This window comes from Canis lupus, chromosome 23, assembly GCF_003254725.2.
Source record: "Canis lupus dingo isolate Sandy chromosome 23, ASM325472v2, whole genome shotgun sequence".
Lineage (NCBI taxonomy): Eukaryota > Metazoa > Chordata > Mammalia > Carnivora > Canidae > Canis > Canis lupus.
The window spans coordinates 11902383-11923997 of NC_064265.1; the positions used below are offsets into that span (position 1 = coordinate 11902383).

The window sequence follows — 21615 nt, forward strand, 5'->3', positions numbered from 1 at the left end:
CCGGAGCACGGTGAAGAGCCCGCGAAATAGCTTTGTCAGCTGCCTCCCACTTGCCACTTTCCAATTTTAGCTCCCCATGGCCGGTGCGGGGTGTCCCCAGTGAGGCCTCCGTGAGCAGGGCCCGGGCTGGCTCCCAGCCTGAGACCTCTTCCGGCAGACCCCTGGACTGGGGCCCCCATTGGACACAGCGGTGCCCCCGTCCCCAGGACCTGCCTACCTCAGGTACACCTGCAGTGAAGACTGCTTTGGGGTCTAAAGTCTGGGATGAGGGGCCTGAGGTGGGTTCCACAGGTCTCAAGGACCCCAGAGTGGCTGCATCCCCGGCTGGCACTGACCTTGAGGAGGCTGTGAGGGACCCTGGCACACTGCCCACCTCGAGGCTCCGGGGTCCTGCGTCCGACCGTGCGTCCGTCCGACCAGCTAGGCTCTGGGGCCACAGTGAGGTGTGTCCAGCCCTGGGGTCCCCACCCCCTCAAGGCTATGAGCGGTGAGTGGTGACAGCAGGAGGAGGGTGGAGGAGGGCAGGGAGGAGGTGGCCTTCCTGGAGCGGAGCTGAGCAGAGTGGAGCCAAGCCGAGCACTGCAGAGCTGCTGGCCACAGGGAGCCGCAGGGAGGATCATGGGGGGGCAGGGGTGGGGGAAGGGGTGGCCAGTGGCCTAGGTTCTAACAGGGACACCTGGGCCCCACTTCAGCCTGCCTCTTCTGCTCTGTAGAGCCTGTGCCTCCCTCTCACTGCTGGCCAGGACTCCTCTCTTCCAGGAAGACTTCTGGGCAGTCCCCACCGACCTCTTGCGAGCCCTGCCCCCACTGCACGCATTCACAAGCACACTTCATGCTCAGCTCCATATTCTAGCCTGCGCCTTTATGAGTGAACTCCCAAGGGCAGAACCATACAGCCCCCTGCCCTGCCTTATATCATTATGCTCAGAGTCCGAACTGGCCAGGCATTGGTGCCTGAGGGAGGACTGGCTTGACTAGTAGGACTGGAACTGTCAGGAGACATGTGGCAGGGGGGGGTCCCATACTCCAGTCGTGTCTCATATGCAGTTGCTCAGGGGGAGGGGTGCTAGTAGGGTCACTTGGCAAGGCTTAAGTAGGTTCCTGGAATGGCTGGCATCCTTTTGAATGTCCCTATCCAACTGGGAGCCCTGTAAGGGCAATAGGACAGAGCTGTACTCGTGGAAGGGGCAGCCAAGGCCTCAGCCCAGCCTTCCCCCAATGGGGAAGGGTATTCTGAAGAACCCACCAAGAGGATGGGAACATCTGGCAGTCTTCCTTTAGGATGAGGACCTCAGAATCTAGGGTAGCTGAATACACTTGTGCCATGTCTTTGGAGGCCAGTTCATGCATGTGCAGGGAGTAGGGCCTGAGGCGTGGAGGGTTAAAGGAGCTTTGTGACTGTGACAAGTCACAGGACAGGTCCTAGAGCTGCTGCTGATCCTCTGACTCCAGCCATAGGCTCGGCTGCTTCCTGCATCCCTCTCCCACCCCCTAGCAGGGGAGCTTCCAGAGCCTGACCAAGGCCGGGGAAGGGGAAAGAGAGTCTCCTACCTTCCATGATGCCCTTAGGCAATGAACTTCCTCCCAAGCAGACACATTGGCCCAGAGGAAGCAGCAAGGAGTCCCCAGCATACATACCCCACAGAACAACACAGAGGCCTTCATCACGGGTGCCCGGCCCTGAGAAGTGTACACTGAAATTGCTGCACCATATAGGGGCTGGGGGAGGGCTGCAGGTGGGCTCATGGGCACTAGGGGAGGCCAGTGTCAGGGACAGATGCCTGAGCAAGACTGCGGGGGTTAGGGAGTGCTTCCTATACAGGGGTGGGTGTGGGGGCACACCTGAGCAGACTCCTGAGGTAAAGAGTCAATGGTGGTTAGAAGGGTAGTAAGTTAATCACAGCAGCTGGGCAATGATTCCAAGGCTTTACATGGACTAACTCCTTTTCATGGCACCACAACTCCTAGGGAGGGTGTTACCATTGTTTGACAGTTGATAGAAAAGGATACTGACCCACAAGGAGGTCAGCCCCATAAGCTTCTGGAACTGATTGCCCTGCAGGAGTAAGAACCCCACCACTCACCGATCCTGGGTGCAAGCGGAGACCAGTCTGGGCCAGCCGTCCAGCTGGTGACCCCATGAGGCTCGGAGAGAAGGGCTCAGAGCACAGGTTCAGCCAGCTGACTTGCACCGAGCCCAAGATCTGCCTCGCTGCGGGGATGCACTTCTCAGAGCCTCAGAGTCTCATCTGTAAGTGGACCCGCTCTCTTATTTATTGGGCTTTTGGGGGGATTCTGTGACTTATTCCATGAAGGGCCTGGCTCACTGAATTCCTCACAAAGAGAGATACAGATGCCTCACTCCAGAAGCCCAGAAAGGTAAGGCTCACGCAGCAGGAGCTGGGCCCCAGGTGACCCCATGCAGTGGGGTCTGCAGGGAGCCGGGCATTTGGGGATGGCAGCCCTGATAGAAGGCTGGAGAGGCCTCTTGGACCTGGCGCTGGACAGTCCAAGGCCAGCTCCTCCCTATATGAGAGGGGCGGTGAGGGAGGGTGCCTGGCATGTCCAGCCCACAAAACAAGGGCAGGAAGCTGACTAGGCTTTGATTGGCACAAGGGCCTGGGGTCAGCCTCCCGAATGCCACCAGGGCCACTGGGAAAGATGCAACGGGCAGGGGGGGGCAATTCTCTCAAGTCTCAGCATCCCTTGTCATTTCTCAGTATGTTGTTACTCAAAGTAAAAATTCATAGAGAATATCCCGTGTCTGATTGTGTTTAGTGTCAGTTGTATGTGTATGTGTGTGTGTTTTGTGTTACGTGTTGTGTTTGTGTATGCTGCATGCACTTTGTGTGTGCACGTGTGTTGTGTGTATGTGTGTGTGATGTGTGTACTGTGTTTGTGTGTCTATGCAAGGCTTACACCGTAGGCAGTGCCTGTGGAGAGGAGATAGGGCAGCTGTGGGCTCGCTGGAGGCGCAGAGGGAGAGGTGAGGCTGGTTCTGGCCGCTGCAGATGGCGGCTCAAGGGAGGACCCCGCTGCAGACCATCGTCCCTGAGCTCCTGAGAGCAGGGAGGGGCCCAGTGGCGATGGAATGTACTCGGGGCTCCAAAGGGCCTGAGCCAGGCTACGCCCTCGTCCGGCTCAGCTGCAGTGCCCCAGAGGCCTTCATGGGGACGGTGGCCCCGCCGCACCCACAGCTCGACCAGGCTCACCTGTCAGTGTTGGAACCTGAGCACCCAGGCCGGCAGCACCTGCGTGGGGTGCAGCCAGGGGGAGTCCGCACCTGAGGCCTCTCCACCACCCGCCTCTTTACTTGTCCTTGCCCCTCTCTCCCCCTCCTACCACTTCTGACTCTGTGAAGGGACCTCGGTGTTCTCATCTGTGAAAAGCGAGTCCAGCCCACCTGCTTCCCACTGACGCCCAACCGCCCTGAGGGCTGGGGGTGCCTCCTCGGGGTCCCCAGGGACAGGTGGTGCTGCTCGGGAGGGGTCACGGGCACTCAGCTGGACGGACCAGGTTGTCCCACTCCCTGCCTGGCCCATGCATTAGATCCTCAGGGCTCTAGTCCTTGGCCCCTTTGACAACCTCTCCCTTCTTTAAAAAGTTCTGCTCCCTGGCTCTCCTCGGTCTTCCGCTTCCATCCCCCACCACCCATGCTTCAGGGAAATATGGACAGCCCCGTCCGTCCCTGCCCAGATCTGGGCGGTGAGCCCAGAAATCCTCGGCACAGAAGGTGAGAGGCTGTGAGGGGCTGCATTGTCTCTGCATCCCATACACCCCAACCCCAACCTCTCCTTTGGCAAATCAGATTATCTCTGACTTGGGGAAGAGGCTGGCATGTGAGTGGCACTCACTGCCTGATTCAGGCAGGCTGGATGAGTGGATGGTGACCTGTAAGTCTGTCTCCCCAGCTGGCAGGGGACTTCCTCGAGCTCAGGGACCGTGTCTGTCTCACCTGATACCACCGTGCCTGGGACGGTGGGGCTACTCAACAGGTGCTTGCTGAACTAACAGATGTCATACTGAGGGCTACCGTTTATTGAGTGCTTACTGTGTGCTAGCCTCTGCTCTAGCACTTGACACTTTTTAAGTCAGCGACTCCTGCAGAGGGACTCTGATGGGGGATGGAGCAGACTTGGTCTAACTAAGCTGAAGGCAGGTGCCAGCAGACGTGACAGGGGCCCCTGGCACTCAGCTCCACAGCAAAGCTCTCAAGACTGCCCGTAGCATCTGGAAGTTAAGACAGTTGTCATTATGCCCCCAGTTGACCTAAGCAAGGACTGAACGCCCAGACTGACCTCTGCAAGATGCCAGTTAATCTGTTGACCCCAAAATAAGCAAACAGGCTTTACTACACCTGACAGTTTTCCTGTCCACTCTCCTTCATGTAAAGCCTGTTTCATCTTTGTGGAATGAAAACAATCTATTGATACGTGTCCATTGTATAGAAGCAAAAGGCAACCTAATGATTAGCTAAATGTCTTTGAGCTATTCTTTGACACATATAACTGCAGCCCTTGAAGGAGGTTTCTCTTCCTGTCCCCGTTTTACAGATGACATGGAGGTTCAGGGAGGTCCAGTAACTCGCCTGATGCCACACAGCTGATGAATGGGGAAAGAGATGTGCCCCAGGTCCCCCACCAGTGCAGACCCTGTGACTTGGTGCCCTTTCCTCTCTCAGACGCAACCCTGAGCCAGGAAAGGCAGTAAAACCACCCTTGAGTGGTTAAGGTGTGGGTTATGCCACCCTGCACTTCCCGGAGGTGGCCCCTGCCCCTCTGTCCATCCCAGAGGAAGGATAGCTGGTTATCCCTCCCAAGGACTCCACGGAGGGCCTGAGCCTGCACCCACACATGCTCAGATCACCCTGTGGGGCTTCCCATGCCAGCAAGGGAAGGTACGGACTACTGGGTCTGGTGCCCTGACTCTGTGTTGGGCCAACTCCTCACCGTCACACACTGTCCCCTCCCAGAACGGGGCCTCTCAGCCTCTCTGGCTCTGCCTGGCCATTTCCTTTCACAGGGAATCAGAAAAACTCTTCCCTTCCTGGAGCCCTAAGGAGCCCACCAGCATCACTGACGGCCTTCACTACACCTTGCCAGGGGACCTCTAGACCTGTGTCTAGAGCACCCCCACCAGCACAGAGCCTGAGGAAGGGCCAGAGTAGGCAGGTCCCAGGAACCCCAGGTGGCTTCCCACACAACATGTGTCCCCACATCTGTGAGTCACTGGGGAGAGACTGGTCTTCGTGTGTGTGTGTGTGTGTGTGTGTGTGTGTGTGAGCGGGAACACATGCCCTGTGGAGAGCCTGAGTCCAGAGCTGGCACTGTCTGGGGTGCATGAATGCACCGTACAACTGTGTGCTCCTGAGTCTAGGTATTTCCATGCGTCTACAGCTTTGTGGGGGCCTGTGTATACACAGGTGCAGCCAAGGGGGCTGTGGTTGGTATGTGTGGCCACCCTTCCCCATAGCTGTACATGCAGTGAAGCCCAGGGGACACTGACAGTTACAGAGGGACGTGGGGGCTCACCCCTATGTGGCCATGAGGGAGGGGCACCTCGACTTGGCCAGGACTCATGTCTCAGAATCCTCCTGCCCCAAAGCTCCTGCCCGCCGCACCCCCCCACCCCCCTCCCCCCACACACACACCGGTATCCACTATCTGCAGCCTTTGGGAGCAAATGGAAGGAACTCCTGTAGTCAGACGCGTTATCCATTGCGCCACTGGCCCGGAGACTGGAAGGAACTCCTGGAGCGGCTGACTGGGGGTGGGCACTCCCACCCTGGCCAGTTGCTCTACTTGGAGGACCCTGCTTTTGTAGTCAGGCGGGCCAGGGTTAAATATTAGCCTAGCTTCTCTCTGTAAGCCTCAGTTTCTTCATCTGCAAAATAGGACTATCAATTCCCAGGTTACTATAGGACTAGGTCAGGCTTCCACAGATGCTCACTCATGGGGACCTGTGGTGAGTGTGAAAATAACCATTATTATTACAGTCCAAAGGTCTGCATCTAAGGAAGAGCCTTGAGGAGTGGGCTGACAAAGTGGGTGGGAGTACATACCCCCACGTTTGCGAAGGCTGGGGTGGCCACAGAGCCATGGAGGGGGAGCTGGGTGAGGGGGGGGTGTGTGCCCTGGTGAGGGGTGGGTGGGCTGGGGAGGCTCGCAGCTGGAGCCCTGAGAGCTGTCTGGTATGGATGGAGCCCTGTGGGCATGCAGGGCCTCTCAGCTAGGCCCAAGGCCAAGGGTGACGAGCACCTGCCCCAGGGGCTGCATCTGTCTGTTCAGAGCTGGCTTGTCGTCCCAGGGCTCTCACTGGTGCCGAGCAGGTCGCCGGTCCTTCTCCCCTGCCATTGCCTGGCCTGTCTGGGCTCTCCGCCAGGGCTTCTCCTTTGCCCTCCTGGTCTGAGGTGCAGGCTTTGCTCACCCTTGGGGAACTTCTTCTAGGAGAACTTCTTCTAGCTGAGGTGGTTGCCCCAGGTTGGCTTCCAGGAACAGATGGAGTCCTCTCCAGGCCTATGGCTGCCCCGTCCCTCCAGGCTGACACCGGGCGACCATCCTAGCACTGTCTGCCTTCTGCTGCCGCAGGGCCTGCAGAAAGACCCCTTTCACCTGGCCCAGGGTCTCATGGTACATTCGGAAATCCTCCTCCTTTCCACGCAGGGCACTGCCCAGGGCAGCCTTCAGCATTTCATTCTCTTCCACCTGGATGGCCAGTCTGGGCCACGTGAAGAAAGGGCTCAGTGTGGCCTTCACTGGCATACCTGTGCATGCACGCATGTGCACAAGGATGCTGGGAACAAGGCTGCCAGCGTGGCTGCTCTTGGTCTCAGGTTCTCTCTGACCCATCCCCTCTTCCCCAGGACCCTGGGGGGACATCATGTGGCACTGACTCCTCTCTGGGCCCACCTGCAGACCTAGGCCTGGCACCCAGGAGCTCCCTCAAATGTTGGCTGCCTTAAGGATGAGTACTAATATGTAGGGGTCCCCCCATGCTTCCAGGAACATCACTGCCTTTGACCCTGAAAAGTTTAACTGAGTGAGAAAAGTGGCTTCAGCAACCCATGCTTAGTAAAACTCTTGGAACTCTGGTCCTCAGGGTGCAGCTGGGTCTCTCTGCCCTCTGATGGCCAGTTGCTGAATTGCAGGCCTAGAACCCAGGACCCAGCAGGCAGCCCTCCTGGCAAACAGAAGTCAAATGGGGAGGGACATGATCCTTCCACCCATGGAAGTACCTCCACCCAGACAATGCCACCCTCAGGAAGATGGGGCAGGAGAGCACCTGGTGGTCAGCTCCTCCATCTGTGATTCCATGGGCACATTGGAGAGCTGGGTGAAGGAGGAGTCCTTCCTTTCACTCCCGTTCGGGTTGTGCCTGGTGTTGGAGGTGGGCAGACCTGCGGGGCAGTAGCAGCCACTTTCTGTGATGAGGCCGTGGCCCTGTGGAAATGCTCTCCTTCTCCCCCTCCACCCCACTGCCTGTTTCCTGCTTTGCTGCTTGCTGAAACATTATACTTCCTTCAGGATGGAGGACAAGGCATAGCATAATTTATTAAGTTGTTAAATCACTGTGTTGTACACCTGAAACTAACACTGTGTGTCAACCATACTTCAATAATTTTTTTTTTTTTTAAGATGCAGGACAAAGGCTGCCTTCCTCCAGAAGCCCTCCTTGATGCCTGCTCTGCATTCCCCTGGACTTACACTTCGGTCTCTACCACAAGTTTCTGGAAGGCAGCCAGGCCTGAAGCCTGCTCTGCAGGTTGAGCCCGAGTCTAGATCATCACTGCCTCTGATACCCTCATACCATTGGGGCCCCCCTGCCTCCAGAGCCAGCAGCTCTCTACATACATACAGAAGCTCTGCCTCTGACCAGCAGCTCCCTACATACATACAGGGCATCCAGGGTGGTCAGGGCCAGAGGCCACAGAATGCTCAGAAAAAGAGAACAAAGACAACTGGTGGGAATTTGGGCACAGTCCCAGCCTTGGAAAACCTGTACTGAAAAGGGCCTCAGAGGTGGCATGGTTCTCAGGGATGGTGTGGCCCAGGGAAAGTCACCTGGCATCAGTGGACTTGGCTTTCACCCCCTGCTGTGTGGCCTCGGGTAAACCACCAACCTCTCTGAGCTGGTTTTCTCATCTGTAAAATGAGGATAATAGTTCTTGCCTCTAGAGTTTTGTGAGGCCTGGGTGAATTCACACTTATACCTCGAGGCCCTGTGTCATTGGACACCTGCTGAGTATTCCCTCACTTCTCTGACCTTGCCTCGTACTCCCCTCCCCTACTATGTGCCAGCCTCACTTGCTATTCCTTGCTGTTCCTTCAGGCCTCAGCCAAGCTCTCACCGCAGTGCCTCTGCACTTGCTCTTTCCTCAAGTATCTATATACCTCATCCCCTGCCCTCCCACACGGTCTCTGTACAGATGTCAACTCCTCAGTGAGATCTTTACTGGCCTCCTGGAAATCAGCTGCTCTCTCAGTACCTCCTGCCCGCTTCTCTGCTGCAGGTCCCAGCATCTGCCTCCATCTGACTTGGCATGTCTTTTACTGTTTTTTTTTTTGTTGTTGTTTTGTTATTGTCTATCTTCCCCACTGGAGTGGAACAGCCATGGAGGGTCTCCTCGTTCTACAGATGGGCGGGGGTGCTCTCCTTCCTAAAGTGGTGGTGCTCTGCCCGTGTCACAGGCCAGCAGGTGGCAAAGGCCACATGGACCCTTTCTCTCAGGCAGCTGCTCCTTGCTGTCTAGGCAGAACCAAAGTGGTTTTTCCTGCCGTGGCTTAGCACTCCCTAGTTGGGTTACTCAGGATGTAAGCCCAAAGCCTAGAGACACCCATTCCTAGAGGACCTATTCTTGAGGGCCCAGCAGGGTCAGCAGGGCTAGGCTATAGGGACCTTCCTCAGTCTGGACTGAGCAACTGGAAGGCCCCTTGTTTTCTGAGCCCCGCTGGTGGGAGCAGGGGCAAGGGCACAACTCCTGCTTTATGCCTCACTCTAGCACATCCTTCTGAAATGTTCTGATCTTATCTGGGCTGGGGACAAAGGTCTGAGTGTCCTTGCTAGGGGAGGGGGTGGGAGATATACTGGGGTGCTGAGAGGTGGGGCAAGTGGGGGTAACCCCTCCACTCCAGAGCCATTAGGGGGTTGAGATGAGGCTGTCCGAGGGAGGCAGGCCTAGTCCCTCCACACTAAAGATTCTCCCTTGGCTTCTGGCTCTGGCATCCCACATCCCTGGCAGGCCCCAGCCACACAAGATGCTGATGCTGCTGGTCCAGGGACCACACCTTAAGAATCACTGTATTGGAGCAATAGATCTTTCAGTTTAGGGCAACAAATTCTCCTTCTGCAACTAGGTGTGGTCATGTGACTAGGATCTGCCCAGGGAATGAAAGCAGAAGTGACCGGAGCAACCTTAGGATCATGCCCTTAAAAGGTAAGGAGCAGGTCGTCCCTTGCCCTCTTCCCCTTCCTGCTGCTGGTGGGGAAGCCAAAGTAGCCATCTCAGACCATGGTGGCTGCATGTTGAGCATGGTGGAACACGAGACAGAGAAGCCAGGTCCCCAGGCCTAGGGAGAAGCCATTTCATCCCTGCCGCCAGAAGCAGAGATTCTTCTCCTGGTCTGCCACTGCCGTCCTGATCTCCTTAGCAGGCCAACTCTGCCCCAGGACCAACTCAACTCTAAACAAAGTCAGCTGAGGACAGAGGGTTAGGGGCTGGGGTGGGGGGCAGTGAGGTGGTAGCCGAGGGCACTGGGCAGAGGCACTGCCTTCCATAGGGTTTGCAAGGTGGCTGGGTCAGGGCCAGGTGCAAGCCCTCTGAGGCTCCAGGTACTGACCAGGGGGTCAGGGGACGAGGACACCCAGTGGCCTGGGCAGGCAGAGCTCCACCCCGATGGAGGCCTCTGCTTCCCACATTTTTCTCAAAGGGACAGAAAGGGTGCCACTGATGGGCTCCTCTATTAGCAGCAAGGCCGCCCCCTAGCACCTGGGGCCCCTGGTCCAGCCCCTACCTGTTTTGCTCCTGGAGGCTGCCTTCTGACTGACCGACGTCCTCCCGGGCTCCAGGCGCATCTTCTCCAGATGTTGCTCAAGCACCACAGTGCGTTGCCGCTCCTCCTGCAGCTTCTTCTCAGATTCCAGAAGCTTGCTGTTGCTCTCCTCCACCCTGGTGATTAGACAGGAGGGGCTCATACCCCAGGGGAGGCAGGGGCAGCCCCCACCCCAGCTGCTCTGGCTCTCAGAGAGGCAGGCACAGCTTATACTGGTGGTGGTGTGACTTGTTCTTTATTTTTACTGCAGAACATAGGAACATGTGTTTAAAAATCATATAGTTATCTCCAAGGCTTAAAATGAAAAGCTTGCCAGCCTCTCACACTCCTCCCCACTCCCATTTCCGGCTCTCCAGAAGCAATCACTTAGAACACTTTTAGCGTTTCTTTGAATATTTACTGCCATATTTCTACAGATGCCCATACTGCTATTTTTTAAGTTTTAAATATAATTTTTCAACTTCCTGTCATGCAACACGAGAATTTAGTTTTATTTTAGCCCTCTCCCCTTACCAAGCAGAATCACCGTCCACCTCCCAATGTGTTACGTATCAATTTTTCAGCTGAATTAATAGTAGGGGGGTGTATTAGTTTTCTATTGCTGCTGTAACAAATTACCACAAACTTAGCAGCTTTAAAACAACACACATTTATTATCTCGTGGTTCTTTAAGTCAGAAGGCCAGCAGGCTCTGTTGGTTTGTCTGCTCCAGGTTCCACAAGCCAAAATCAAGGTGTTGGCTGACCCGGGCTCTTACCCAGAAGTTCTGGGGGAGAATCCACTTCCAGGCTCACTCAGATTATTGAAATAATTCAGTTCCAGTTGAAGGACTGAGGTCCCTTTTTCTCACTGACTGTTCGCTGGGTGATTTTCATCTTTTAGAGGCCACTTGGTCCTCTCCATCTTCAAAGCCAACCAGACACCATTAGCATGCTTTGAATCTCTGACCTCTTTTGCAGCATCTCTCTGACTGACCCCAGCTGGAGAAATTTCTCTGCTTTTAAGGGCTCAAGTGATTAGATTGGGCCCACCTGGTAATCCAGGATAATCTTCCTATTTTAGGGCCCATAACTATAATTACATCTGCAAAGTCCCTTTTGCTATATATCATAAAGTATTCACAGGCACAACAGCAGGGAGTGAAGGGTATGGGTGGAAAGAATCCTGTCTACCACAGGGAATTACATTAGAATAATTATTCAAATATGGAGCATGGTAATGATCACATTTTCTTTCTTTCTTTTTTTAAGCTTTTATTTATTTATTCATGAGAGACCCAGAGAGAGAGAGAGAGAGAGAGAGAGAGAGAAAGAGAGACAGAGGGAGAGGCAGAGGGAGAAGCAGGCTCCATGCAGGGAGCCCAATGTGGGACTGGATCCTGGGACTTTAGGACCACGCCCTGGGCCGAAGGCAGGCTTAAACCTCTGAGCCACCCAGGGATCCCTGATCACATTTTCTTATTTAAGTTTTTGCTTTTCTTGGAGTTAGTGATTGCTTTCAGTTTATTATTATTTATTGTTATCACTTATTATTATTTTCTATATGCCCATCATGAATTCATGGGACTTGAAGACATTGCTATTTAGTCATTTCACATGAAGGAATTGTTTAATCTCACTGGGACTCTCGCAAAGGTCTTTCAGCTAGGTATGGCACTCCAGACTTGTGTGATACAAAAGGCTCAGCTTAGAGGGCAAGGACTTCCTGAAATTTAACCTAAGCAAAGAGTTGCATACACACATGCAAATTGGAATGGAGGGCTGGAATTTTACAGTGTTGGAGGAAGTCGTCTTCCACTTTGGTGAAGAGTCAAGAAGGAGCAGAATCATGCCAATTTTGAACAGTATACAACTACTAACACATACTGTATACTACCACAGCTATACAGCTACTAACATGACTTGTCCAAGCATGTTCCTTTAAACTTTATTTGCAAAAGCATAAAAAACAATAATAATTTACATGTCCATCAATAGAGGAAATACAGAAAAAGTCAAATATTTATACCATGGAACATGTTGGAATATGACAGGGTTGTGCTGTCAGACTAATGTCCATATGTAGTTCTTTATTTATTTATTTTATTTTTTTTCATATGTAGTTATTTAAATTGAAATTATTGAAGATGAAGTAAAATAAAAAAACTCAGTTCTTTGGTCACACTAGCTACAGTTAGAGTGATCAAAGCCCATGTGGCTAATAGCCACTGCACTGGACAGCAGAGCTATAGCTACCTCCATCGTCATAGAAAGTTCTACTGGACAGCACTGCTCCGGCAATGGGAAAGAATAAGGTAGAGCTACATGAACAAATACAGACCACCAAATCATGAGATTGGTGAAGAAAACCACATGCTGCAAGAATGCATATAATATGATGCCATTTATGTAAATAAAGGACAAATAAATCACAGTGGATTAACACAATAAAAATACTCCTTAACCATAAAAAGGGTATGTGCTGACTTGAAGAGGATGTCTGAGATATATTATTGAGTGAAATAAGTAGCAGAAGATTATGCATAATATATGACCTAATTAAAAAATTTATAACAGATTAAAAATTTAAAAACAAATAGATACCAGTGCTAATGAAACTCAGCCAATGAGCTGACAATAGGGATGTGCAGCAGTTACTGACTAGTCATCTGGGGGTGAGGGGCTTTCATTTTACTGTCGTGTATTTCAGTAATGTTTGCATTTTGTTTAGGTTTGTATTGTTTGTTCTAGGGGAAATAAACTAAATGCCTTGTCAATGCTAAAGCACTTTATGAATTCCAACAAAATTGAGGAAAAAACCAAACTTTTGGTTTCCCTTCCCAAAATGTGCCTTCCTCATTTTGATCAATGTTACCACCACTGATGCAGTTGCCTGACCTAAACACCTGGGTGTCATTCTTGCCTTCTCTCTCTTCCTTGCTGCTTTCAGCTTCCAATTTATCAGCAAGCCCTACAGCTTTTCCTCTAAACACACACCAAAGCCAGCTCCTTCTCACTCTTTTACCTGTGGCCTGGTCGTGGGCTGCTCCTCTGTGGGCCTCCACAGATTCCACAGATTACACTTGCTACTCAAGACTTCCCTTTGGTATTCTGATTATCCTTTTTTGACCAGTCTTCATTTTCACAGATTTTTTTCTTTAATCATTAGCTGGGCTAACTCGGCTAGATGCTTGTTTGTGATGGCTTTGGGGGTGATTTTAACAGCTCTCTCACACCATATGCATCAATTTCATGACAGACCAGATTTGTTTTTAATTTGTCTTTTTACTTTGTAATTGAGTTTTATGATATTTCAAGAGTCCGATCAAATTGACCCAATGGCAGTGTAAAGTGAACATTATTATGTAAGGCAAGCCATTAGTGAATGTTTTCATGTAAAAATTTTGCTTTCATGAAGACTTTAAGTGTAGGGATACTGATTAAGAATACTCAGATAAGGGGTGCCTGGGTGGCTCAGTTGAGTATCTGCCTTCTTCTTGAGTCATGGTCTCAGGGTCTAGTGATTGAGTCCTGTTTCTCATGGCATTGGGCTTTCTACTCAGTGGGGAGTCTGCTTCTCCCTCTCTCTCTGCTTCTCCCCCATCCTTGGTGCTCGTACGCACGCATATGCTCTTTCTTAAATCAATCAATCAATCAATCAATCAATCAATCATTAAAAAAAAAAGAATACTCAGATAAGGAGGTCTCCCTACCTAGGTATTAATTTAATATAAATGATACAAGACCTTTATGAAAGACAAACATAATATTATACTACATACATAATACATAATTATAATACATATGTAGTCATAATACATAATTATGAATACATAATTCATAAAGAGCTCTGTAAAGAAAAAATATGACTCCCTAAAAAATGTGCAATAGTATGAACAGATATTTAACAGAAAAGGGTATAAATGTGAAAACTATGCTCATCCTCACTTTTGGTTTTAGCAAAGTGGATAAAAACAGCTGAGATTATAGTGTTTCTTTATTAGTTTGGCAAAAATGTTATGCGCTGATAAAACCTTGTAGAGGTGAGGGTATGGGGAAATGATTATTGATGGGAATGCAAATGGATTCATGTTAAAAGGGCAATTTACCATCATTTGTGAACATTTAAATGTACGTATTCTTTGATCCAGTGATTCCACATTTAGAAACTTATAGTTACATACTCTTGCAAAAATGTAAAGATGTGTTTAGTATGAGTCAATCTTGTAATAGAAATATATGTGCATTTATGTGCACATATATATACACATGTATATATATATTTAAAAGATGTACATCTTTGGATGTGCAAAGAAAACATTTTAGAAGTTCTGACAGTTCTTTTCTATGAGAAATGGGTAACTGTAGGTTGGAAAGGAGGCTTTTTTAAAAGATTTTATTTATTTATTCATGAGAGACACAGAGAGAGAGGCAGAGACATAAGCAGAAGGAGAAGCAGGCTTCCTGCAGGGATCCTGATGCAGGACTCCATCCCGGGACTCTGGGATCACACCCTGAGCCGAAGGCAGATGCTCAACCACTGAGCCACCCAGGTGTCCCCAGAAAAGGAGACTTTTTACAATAAGTAAGTATACACTTGTAATAGAAAAACTAATAAAACTTCCAACCACATAAAGTGGAGATTTTGATGCCAATGTGAAGGTAGAGGCTGTAAACCTGGGCTCCCATTAGGCAGCAACCTACAAGGAAGCTCTCTGCATGATTCTAGAAACATCAAGAATACCTGTTTGCAATAAAAGACAGACATCCATAATCCAGGGAAGCGGTAAGGAACGTTGTAGTCTACCAGGGCCTTAAGTGTGTGAAAGGGGGAAGCACCAATCATGAGAAAATTGAAATACAAGGCCAGCACTCATGAGTTCAGGAAATCCTAAACCAATAAATTAGCATAAAGTACCAATCAGAGACCACTGAAACCCCCAAAGCTCCACAGAGACAAAAGTAGAACCATTCTTTAGGAACACTTTCACAACCTGAGAACTCCCACAAGAAAAAAAAAAAAAAAAAACCAACAACACTGAAGACAAGCTCACAGAAATAACACAAAAGTACAAACACATTGAGGAATTATTCACTGTGAGGGCGAGTCAACAGACATTACTTAGGATTCTAAGTAATGAGGATGATAGAACAACTCTAAGGGGATGAAGTAAGTTTAAAATTATTACAAAGGGAAAAGCAAGAAGTCTTCATGAAAGAATGAATGCTGTAAGAAAGAGAATGGAAGGTTTTACACAAAAAAGAACTGCCAGGGATTTAAAAAAAAAAGTTATTAAAGTAGGTTTCATGGCACATAAAGCACAACTGAAGAGATTTAGTGAGCTGGAAGACAGACTTGAAGAAACCATGCAGTTATCAGCCTAAAATATTGCGAAGGTTTAAGAGTTGTGGAGGAAAGAAGAAGCAGGTCTAACATGGGCTGACCAGGCATTTCAGATGAAAAGAATAGAAACCACAGGGAGAGGCAACATAGGGAGAGATGTCCTTGGCAATACATAGATTGAAGTCCTTGGAATGAAAAAAGCACACCAAACCCTAAGTATGAGAAAGAAAATGAAATAAAGTGCCTTGACCCATCACAGTGAGACTTCAAAATACCAAAGACAAAAGGAATATCTGAAAAAACGTCTAGAGAGAAAGGACATCACTACGAAGGAACAACAGCCAAACAGAGCAGATGTCTTTTTTGGCAACAGTGGATGCTTAAAGACAATGAGCTGTCACAGCCTCCCAGTGCTGAGAAAGTACCCAACCCTCTAGAATTCTATACCAAATGAAATTCTCCTCCAAGAGCAAAGCAGGATAAAGATTCCAAAGTAAGCAAAGATGCAAGGAGTTTACCATCCACGTGGCCTCATTAAACTAAAGGATGCACTTCAGTAGGAATGAAGCTGAACCCAGAAGGGAGGCTGAGAATCAAGAAGCAATGGTGAGGGAAGACATTTTTAAGTATGTTGGCCAAAGTAAATGAACACTGACTAATTTTTTAAAAGATGAATTTGGAGGGTTAATTTCAGAGGGTTTAGAAAGAAGACTGCAATATTAGAAAAACATTAGAAGCCAGTAACATGAAAGACACAGTAGGGGAATCAGAATTAAACGTTCAAAACTTATCAGGCTGCCTGGCTGGCTCTGTTGGAGGAGCATGTGATTCTTGATCTTGGGGTCGTGAGTTCAAGCCCCACGTTGGGGGTTGAGATTACTAAAACAAAACTGAAAAACCTTTAAAGTTATCCTATTGTTAAAAGGGATTATAAAGAAATCTACTGATTTTAGACTTGTTGAATTCTGTGGTAAAAGTTATAGGTAACCACTAAAAGAAGAGAGATAGAATGTGTAACTTCCAAACTTGTATGGGAGAGAGGGAAACAAAATCTGACCTATCCAATAGAAAGGAGAACAGAGAAAAAGGAGCAGAAAAATCATGGCAAATACAAAATATTGAGATGATCAAAATATTTCCAAATAATACAAAAATGAAGATGGGTTAAATTCTCCTCCTCAAACACCAATTCTCAGATTGAATATAAGAACAAAGCCAAGGGGGCCTGAGTGGCTTGGTCTGTTACGTGTCAGACTCCTGGCTTCAATGCAGGTCATGATCTCGAGGTCGTGGAATCAAGACCCACATCCTGCCCCAGATCAGGTTCCTTGCTCAGTGGGGAATCTGCTTGAGATTTTCTCTCTCCCTCCCCTTTTGTTCCTCCCCCTTCTCTCATGAATGAGTTCTCTCTCTCTCTCAAATAAATAGGTAAAATCTTTTAAAAAAATAAAAAGAAAGCCAATTATATGTTTTTCACAAAGAGACATAGTTTGTGACATTTGTCATGGGAGACTAAGCAGACTAACCCCTCCTATTGTAAACAACTAGAAAAGTGGATAAAATATAAGAAATACGCTGTTCTCCGACATTGGACAACAGGATAAGAGACACAGAACACTGGATACAGGACTGGAGAGAGGGGACACAAAGACAAGTTCTATCATAGTTTTTTAGTCTGACTGTACCGGTGAGGGGGTGAGGGGACCCCAAGCAGAGCACATTGGTCTTGCTGGGATAAGGACACAAGCCTGGGGAACTGCGGAGAGCCGGAGGCAGCTGGAAGTTGTAGGGAGAGTATGAGAGGGGGAAGCTCTGCCCTCTTGAGGCAAGACTAGAACACTCCCCCATCCCCCCCCTCCCCCCCGCCCCTGCCCCAAAAAAAGAAGGGAATAGATACTGGAGAATCTCTGAGAAGGGCAGGTGCTATGCTTTGGGGTGAGAAATCTGAATAGATTTGGGGGATGTGAATGCAGAGGGGGCTTGGCCCTCCACCTTTCCTTGTTAGATCACCAGGAGACAGCAATGCTCCAGACTAGAAAAGGCCATGTGTCTTGTCTGATGAGCCTGGGACAGTCTCAGAAAGCTAGCTCCCCTACACCTTAAAATGACACAGAGCAGCAGAGTGAACCCCAAAAGGTCAAGGATCTCAGCTAAGAGAAAAATCACACACACATGACTCATAGTGAGTGCCTCCTTAAATTTTGTGCCCTGAATAAAGTACCTTGCTTGCCTCATGCTAGTCCCAGCTCTGCATGGGGAGGCCCTGGAAGAGAAACAGTGCACAGAAAGAGAGGCCAGTGAAGGAGAACCCTCTGCCGAGCTCCTAGCTGGACGGGCCATGTGAGTGATGCAGGCGTTGCATGGATTAGAATCCCTTAGGTAACCCGCAGAATGATGAGGAAAAAAAACCCATCATGTTGGAAGCCATGAAGTTTGGAATGGTTTGTAACATAGCAATACATAACTGAGTCACCTTGGTTCACAACCCCCTCCCCCCAAAACTCAGGAGCAACTCGAGGAAAATGGGAGAGAAAGCCGCTTTAAACCGAGTGTGTTTCTTCTATTTGATAGACTAAAGGCTTGTACCATCTATTACATTTCAGTTACAGAAAAAGAATTAATGTTACTTTTCTCCTATTCCTGAATAGGTCTGAAACTCATATCCTCTTCATGTATTACATGGAAAAAAAAACACAATTAAACCTGGTCACTTCTCATTGCTTAGGTATTAGCCATCCTTTGACCACTTCCCAACAGCCCTCACTCCTTCTTTGGTAATGATACTCTGTTTTTCCCTTTGGCAAACTGCCCCTCCTTCATTCTATGAGCACCTGAGGTACTTCCAATCAAGGTGCCTGGCCTAAGTCCAGGGATGGACACGTGAGCAACCCAGGCCAGCTAGATCTTCTTTCCCAGAATCTGCTGGCTTAAGAACTGGAGGCCACTGGGCCTGTGTTGTTCCAATGCCCCAGGAGAGACTGCCCAAGGGTTCCTGCTACTGCATCCAGCCCCCAGGATGCCCAGACCTTCTTGGGCTCCTCTCCTGCCCCACCCCTTAAGGTTCACCAGCACCTTCCCAAATCTGCCTTTCCCTTAACTTAGCCAGAATTGGTTTCTACTGCCTGTCACCAAAGAGCCTTGGCTGTATGCCCTATTAGAGCAGGAACCCAGTGGTGTCCTTTATATTTTCCAGTGTGGAGGTCACATGATTGGGCCATGTGTTGGCCTGAGTACCTGCAATTGTTGCCAAAAGGGTCACTTGAGGGAGGAACACTGATTTATCTGAATGGAATGGAGAAAACTATGCCTCCTGATCCATGGCCTTGGGCCACATGCTTCCTCCCCCTCCCCAGAGAAGTCTCAGCTGTCATCTATGAGCAGCTCTCTTGCTCTTTGTAATTCAGACATGAGTCTAGCCTTTGTCTTCCCACCAAATCCCCCAATGCCCTGAGTAAGGTACCATATTCATCAGAGATCTTAATTATTTATGGATTGATCTGACTGCTTTAACTACTCCAGAGAGCCTCTTCCCGGAGACTCCCACCTCATGTCCACCTGCATATAGCAGTCCTATTGAATATGGTAGAACACAGCAAACCACAAGTGTGGCAGTAGGGCCCCAAGGCTGTGGAACACCTAGGTGAGCACACAAGTGGTGACTGGGAATACTCTAGACCAACACTGTGGAAGCCAAACTCTCCAGGAAGGTGGACCCAGTCATAGAGGAGACCTGGTCCCTGTCCAAGACGATGCCCTTGTACCAGGCTGTCCACACCCCCAGCCCACAAAGACTCATGAGAGCATGTCTCCCTGGGTGCCATGTGTTACCGTTTCTGCAGCACAGTGACAAACTCCGTGAGCCGGTCACGCTCCACTTCAGCGGCCTGCCAGAGGGCCTTGAACTCGGTTACCTGTGTCTGCCAGCTTTTTTGTTCTGGGGAGTCTGAGAACCTAGGGACCAGAGTGGGGGCAGAGGGCAGAAGTCACTTGGGTTATCTGAAGACACACTTACCTGTGATGGTGGGGGGTACTGGAAGAACATTCAGGGATTTTCAGAGACAGCCACAGAGAAGGCAGCCAACCCAGTCCTTCCTGGCCCTGCTGGTCCTCCTCCTCTGGCTCCTTCTCAGCCCACCATTCCTGTGCCTGCTGAGGTCTCTAGACCTCACTTAGCTACATCAGTACCTCTGTCCATCCAGTCCCTATAGGGGCCTGGAGTTAGGCTGGCTCTTATGGAATTTGGCCCCTAAGGGCCTGGGGTGCCCCAGGAACCCTTTGCCAGGTAGGCTTAGTCTCTGTCTCCTTGCCAGTCTGCCCCGGCCCTCCTGCATCTCCTGGTTTGGCCCTAAGCCCATTGTACTTTCCTGGACTCTTGGCTTTGTATCTTGGTCAGTTTTCTTCAGTGCTAATCTAGCCTGTCACCACTTCCCTCCTTGCCACTGGGCCTGCCTACCAGCCCCTTATCTGTTTGCTGGTGAGCTCTGCCCCCCGAGCTCCCCAGAACCCACCTGTGAATCTCAAGGCGCTCTCTGCAGCTGAAACCCTGGTGATCCTGGGATTGTTCCCACAGGACACATGGATACCTGGGCTGGGGCATGCGAGACCAGAGGCTAACTTGTTCTGGGGCCTTGGGCAGGTCTCTTTCCCTCTCTGGGCCCGGGTCCTCCCTCTGAACACTGAGGGGGTTGCTGAGAAGGGCCTGAGGACCTCAGACTCCTCTGTGCTCTGCCTCCTAAGTATACTTTAAGGCATTGCTGCTCAAAGCACAGTCTCTGAGTCAGTGACTACAGATCCAGACCTGCCGAATCCGAACCTGCATCTAACCTGCAGATAACTAGCTGCTCTGTGTGCACTGTGATTCAGAAAGCTCTGATCAACTCACCTCCACAATTTTCTCATGGGGAGCAGGGGAGTAAGGGAGTTGCAGGAGAAAGGGGATTTCCTCCCAGATACCCCATCACAGTTACCACTCCAGCCCCAATAGACACCATCTCTGGAGTAGCTCCCTCCTGTCCTATCACTGATGAAAGAGAACTGTGCGCTCCATGGGGGTAGAGCCCACACGTGGTTGGGTTCAGTAAGTATTTGTGTAGCATGCAAGAAGTAAGCTTGAGAACCAGCAGTCTGCATAGCTGAGGAGCACAACTGTTTCTGCTTCCCTGTGGAGGGCAGAGGCCATGGCCACACAAGCCTGGAAGGGATCTTGAGGACCACCTTGTCCCTCTTCCTGCTCCCACTACAGTGACTAAAACTCCAGAGAGACAGAGGCCATCCGCTCTCCCTGTAGCACCAGACCTCGCACTTTTGGAAGTGTGCCATGAGCCCCTGTGGCTTAGAGCAGCCCACTCTCCCTGAGTGCCCTTGGGACCCCCCGGCTCATGGATGGGGCAGCTGCAAGGCTGGCCTTGGCTCACAGTCCCAGTGCTGCCAAATGTCAGGCCAGAACTGTCTCAGGCACTTCTTGGGAAACAGCATCCCAGAGAGGATTGATGCCTAGAGCCATATAGCAAGTCAAACACGGACTAGGGCCACTCAGAGGCCTGGCCCAGAACCTGAGCTGACCAGCCTGAGGGGTGAGGACGGGGGTTGACAGCAGGAGCATGGCTCCAGTGGACAGTGGGCAGGGCTCAGGACAGAGCTCAGAGGCAGGACAAAGCCATCATTTGTCTGTGAGCTGGCAGGGAGAACAAAGGGCCCATTTAAGCCCTGGGCTTGATTCTAACAACAAAGAGGGGGCCAGAGAGCTGAGGGGGTATCAGTGACTTAAAGTGGGAACCCATATGACATGAAATTCTGCCCCTAGAGACTGATTCTCAGTGGGGAAGAGAAGGCAAGGGAAGGAGCTGGGCTCCAGGCCCTGGAAGATTCCTTGTGTTAACTCTATGGTAGCAGGAAGGGCAGGAGACTGCAAGCCAGAGGCCAAAACTCTAGTTCTAAAGCCACTTGCTCTATCACTTTGGATCAGCACTGGGCCTCTCTGACCCTCCATGTCCTTAAGTAAAGTTGGAAGAGTCCCTGGACTTGGCCTGGTCTTGGTTTCCCCCCCTTTCAATGCGATGGCAATACTGGCTGAGCGATCAGGGATGGGAAGGACTGTGAGGGCCCTGAGGTCCCGAGTTCATACCTGGGTGAGGCCCCATGAGGACTGGGCAGAGAAGGCCACGTGAGAGCAGATTCCACCAGCGTGTGGCCCAGGCTGGTCACGGAGCTGTGTGAGGGCAGAAGGGGCTCATCATCATGGGAA

The 21615-nt window shown here is 50.4% G+C and overlaps 1 protein-coding gene and 1 long non-coding RNA gene across 8 annotated transcripts in view; one reads left to right on the top strand and one right to left on the bottom strand.

Moving 5' to 3' along the window:
- The window catches only part of HHATL (hedgehog acyltransferase like), a 66318-nt gene that overhangs the window by 8460 nt on the left and 36243 nt on the right, over positions 1-21615 (bottom strand). For 3 of the 7 annotated variants that reach the window (XM_049099844.1, XM_049099845.1, XM_049099843.1), the window contains exons 12-15: positions 21496-21579; positions 19200-19322; positions 10011-10165; positions 7282-7396 (exon numbers count right to left, since the gene is read on the bottom strand). In XM_049099844.1, the coding sequence (XP_048955801.1) occupies positions 7282-7396; positions 10011-10165; positions 19200-19322; positions 21496-21579 (477 nt within the window). Of the gene's footprint in view, positions 1-335; positions 516-5965; positions 6718-7281; positions 7397-10010; positions 10166-19199; positions 19323-21495; positions 21580-21615 lie in introns of those variants that run through there. The other 4 variants (XM_025461153.3, XM_025461161.3, XM_025461159.3 and 1 more) reach the window with 4 other exon arrangements.
- LOC112668697 (uncharacterized) lies at positions 83-14347 on the top strand. The gene is made up of 3 exons (XR_004808425.2): positions 83-222; positions 2063-2251; positions 7635-14347. It is a non-coding gene; the product is annotated as an uncharacterized LOC112668697 (long non-coding RNA).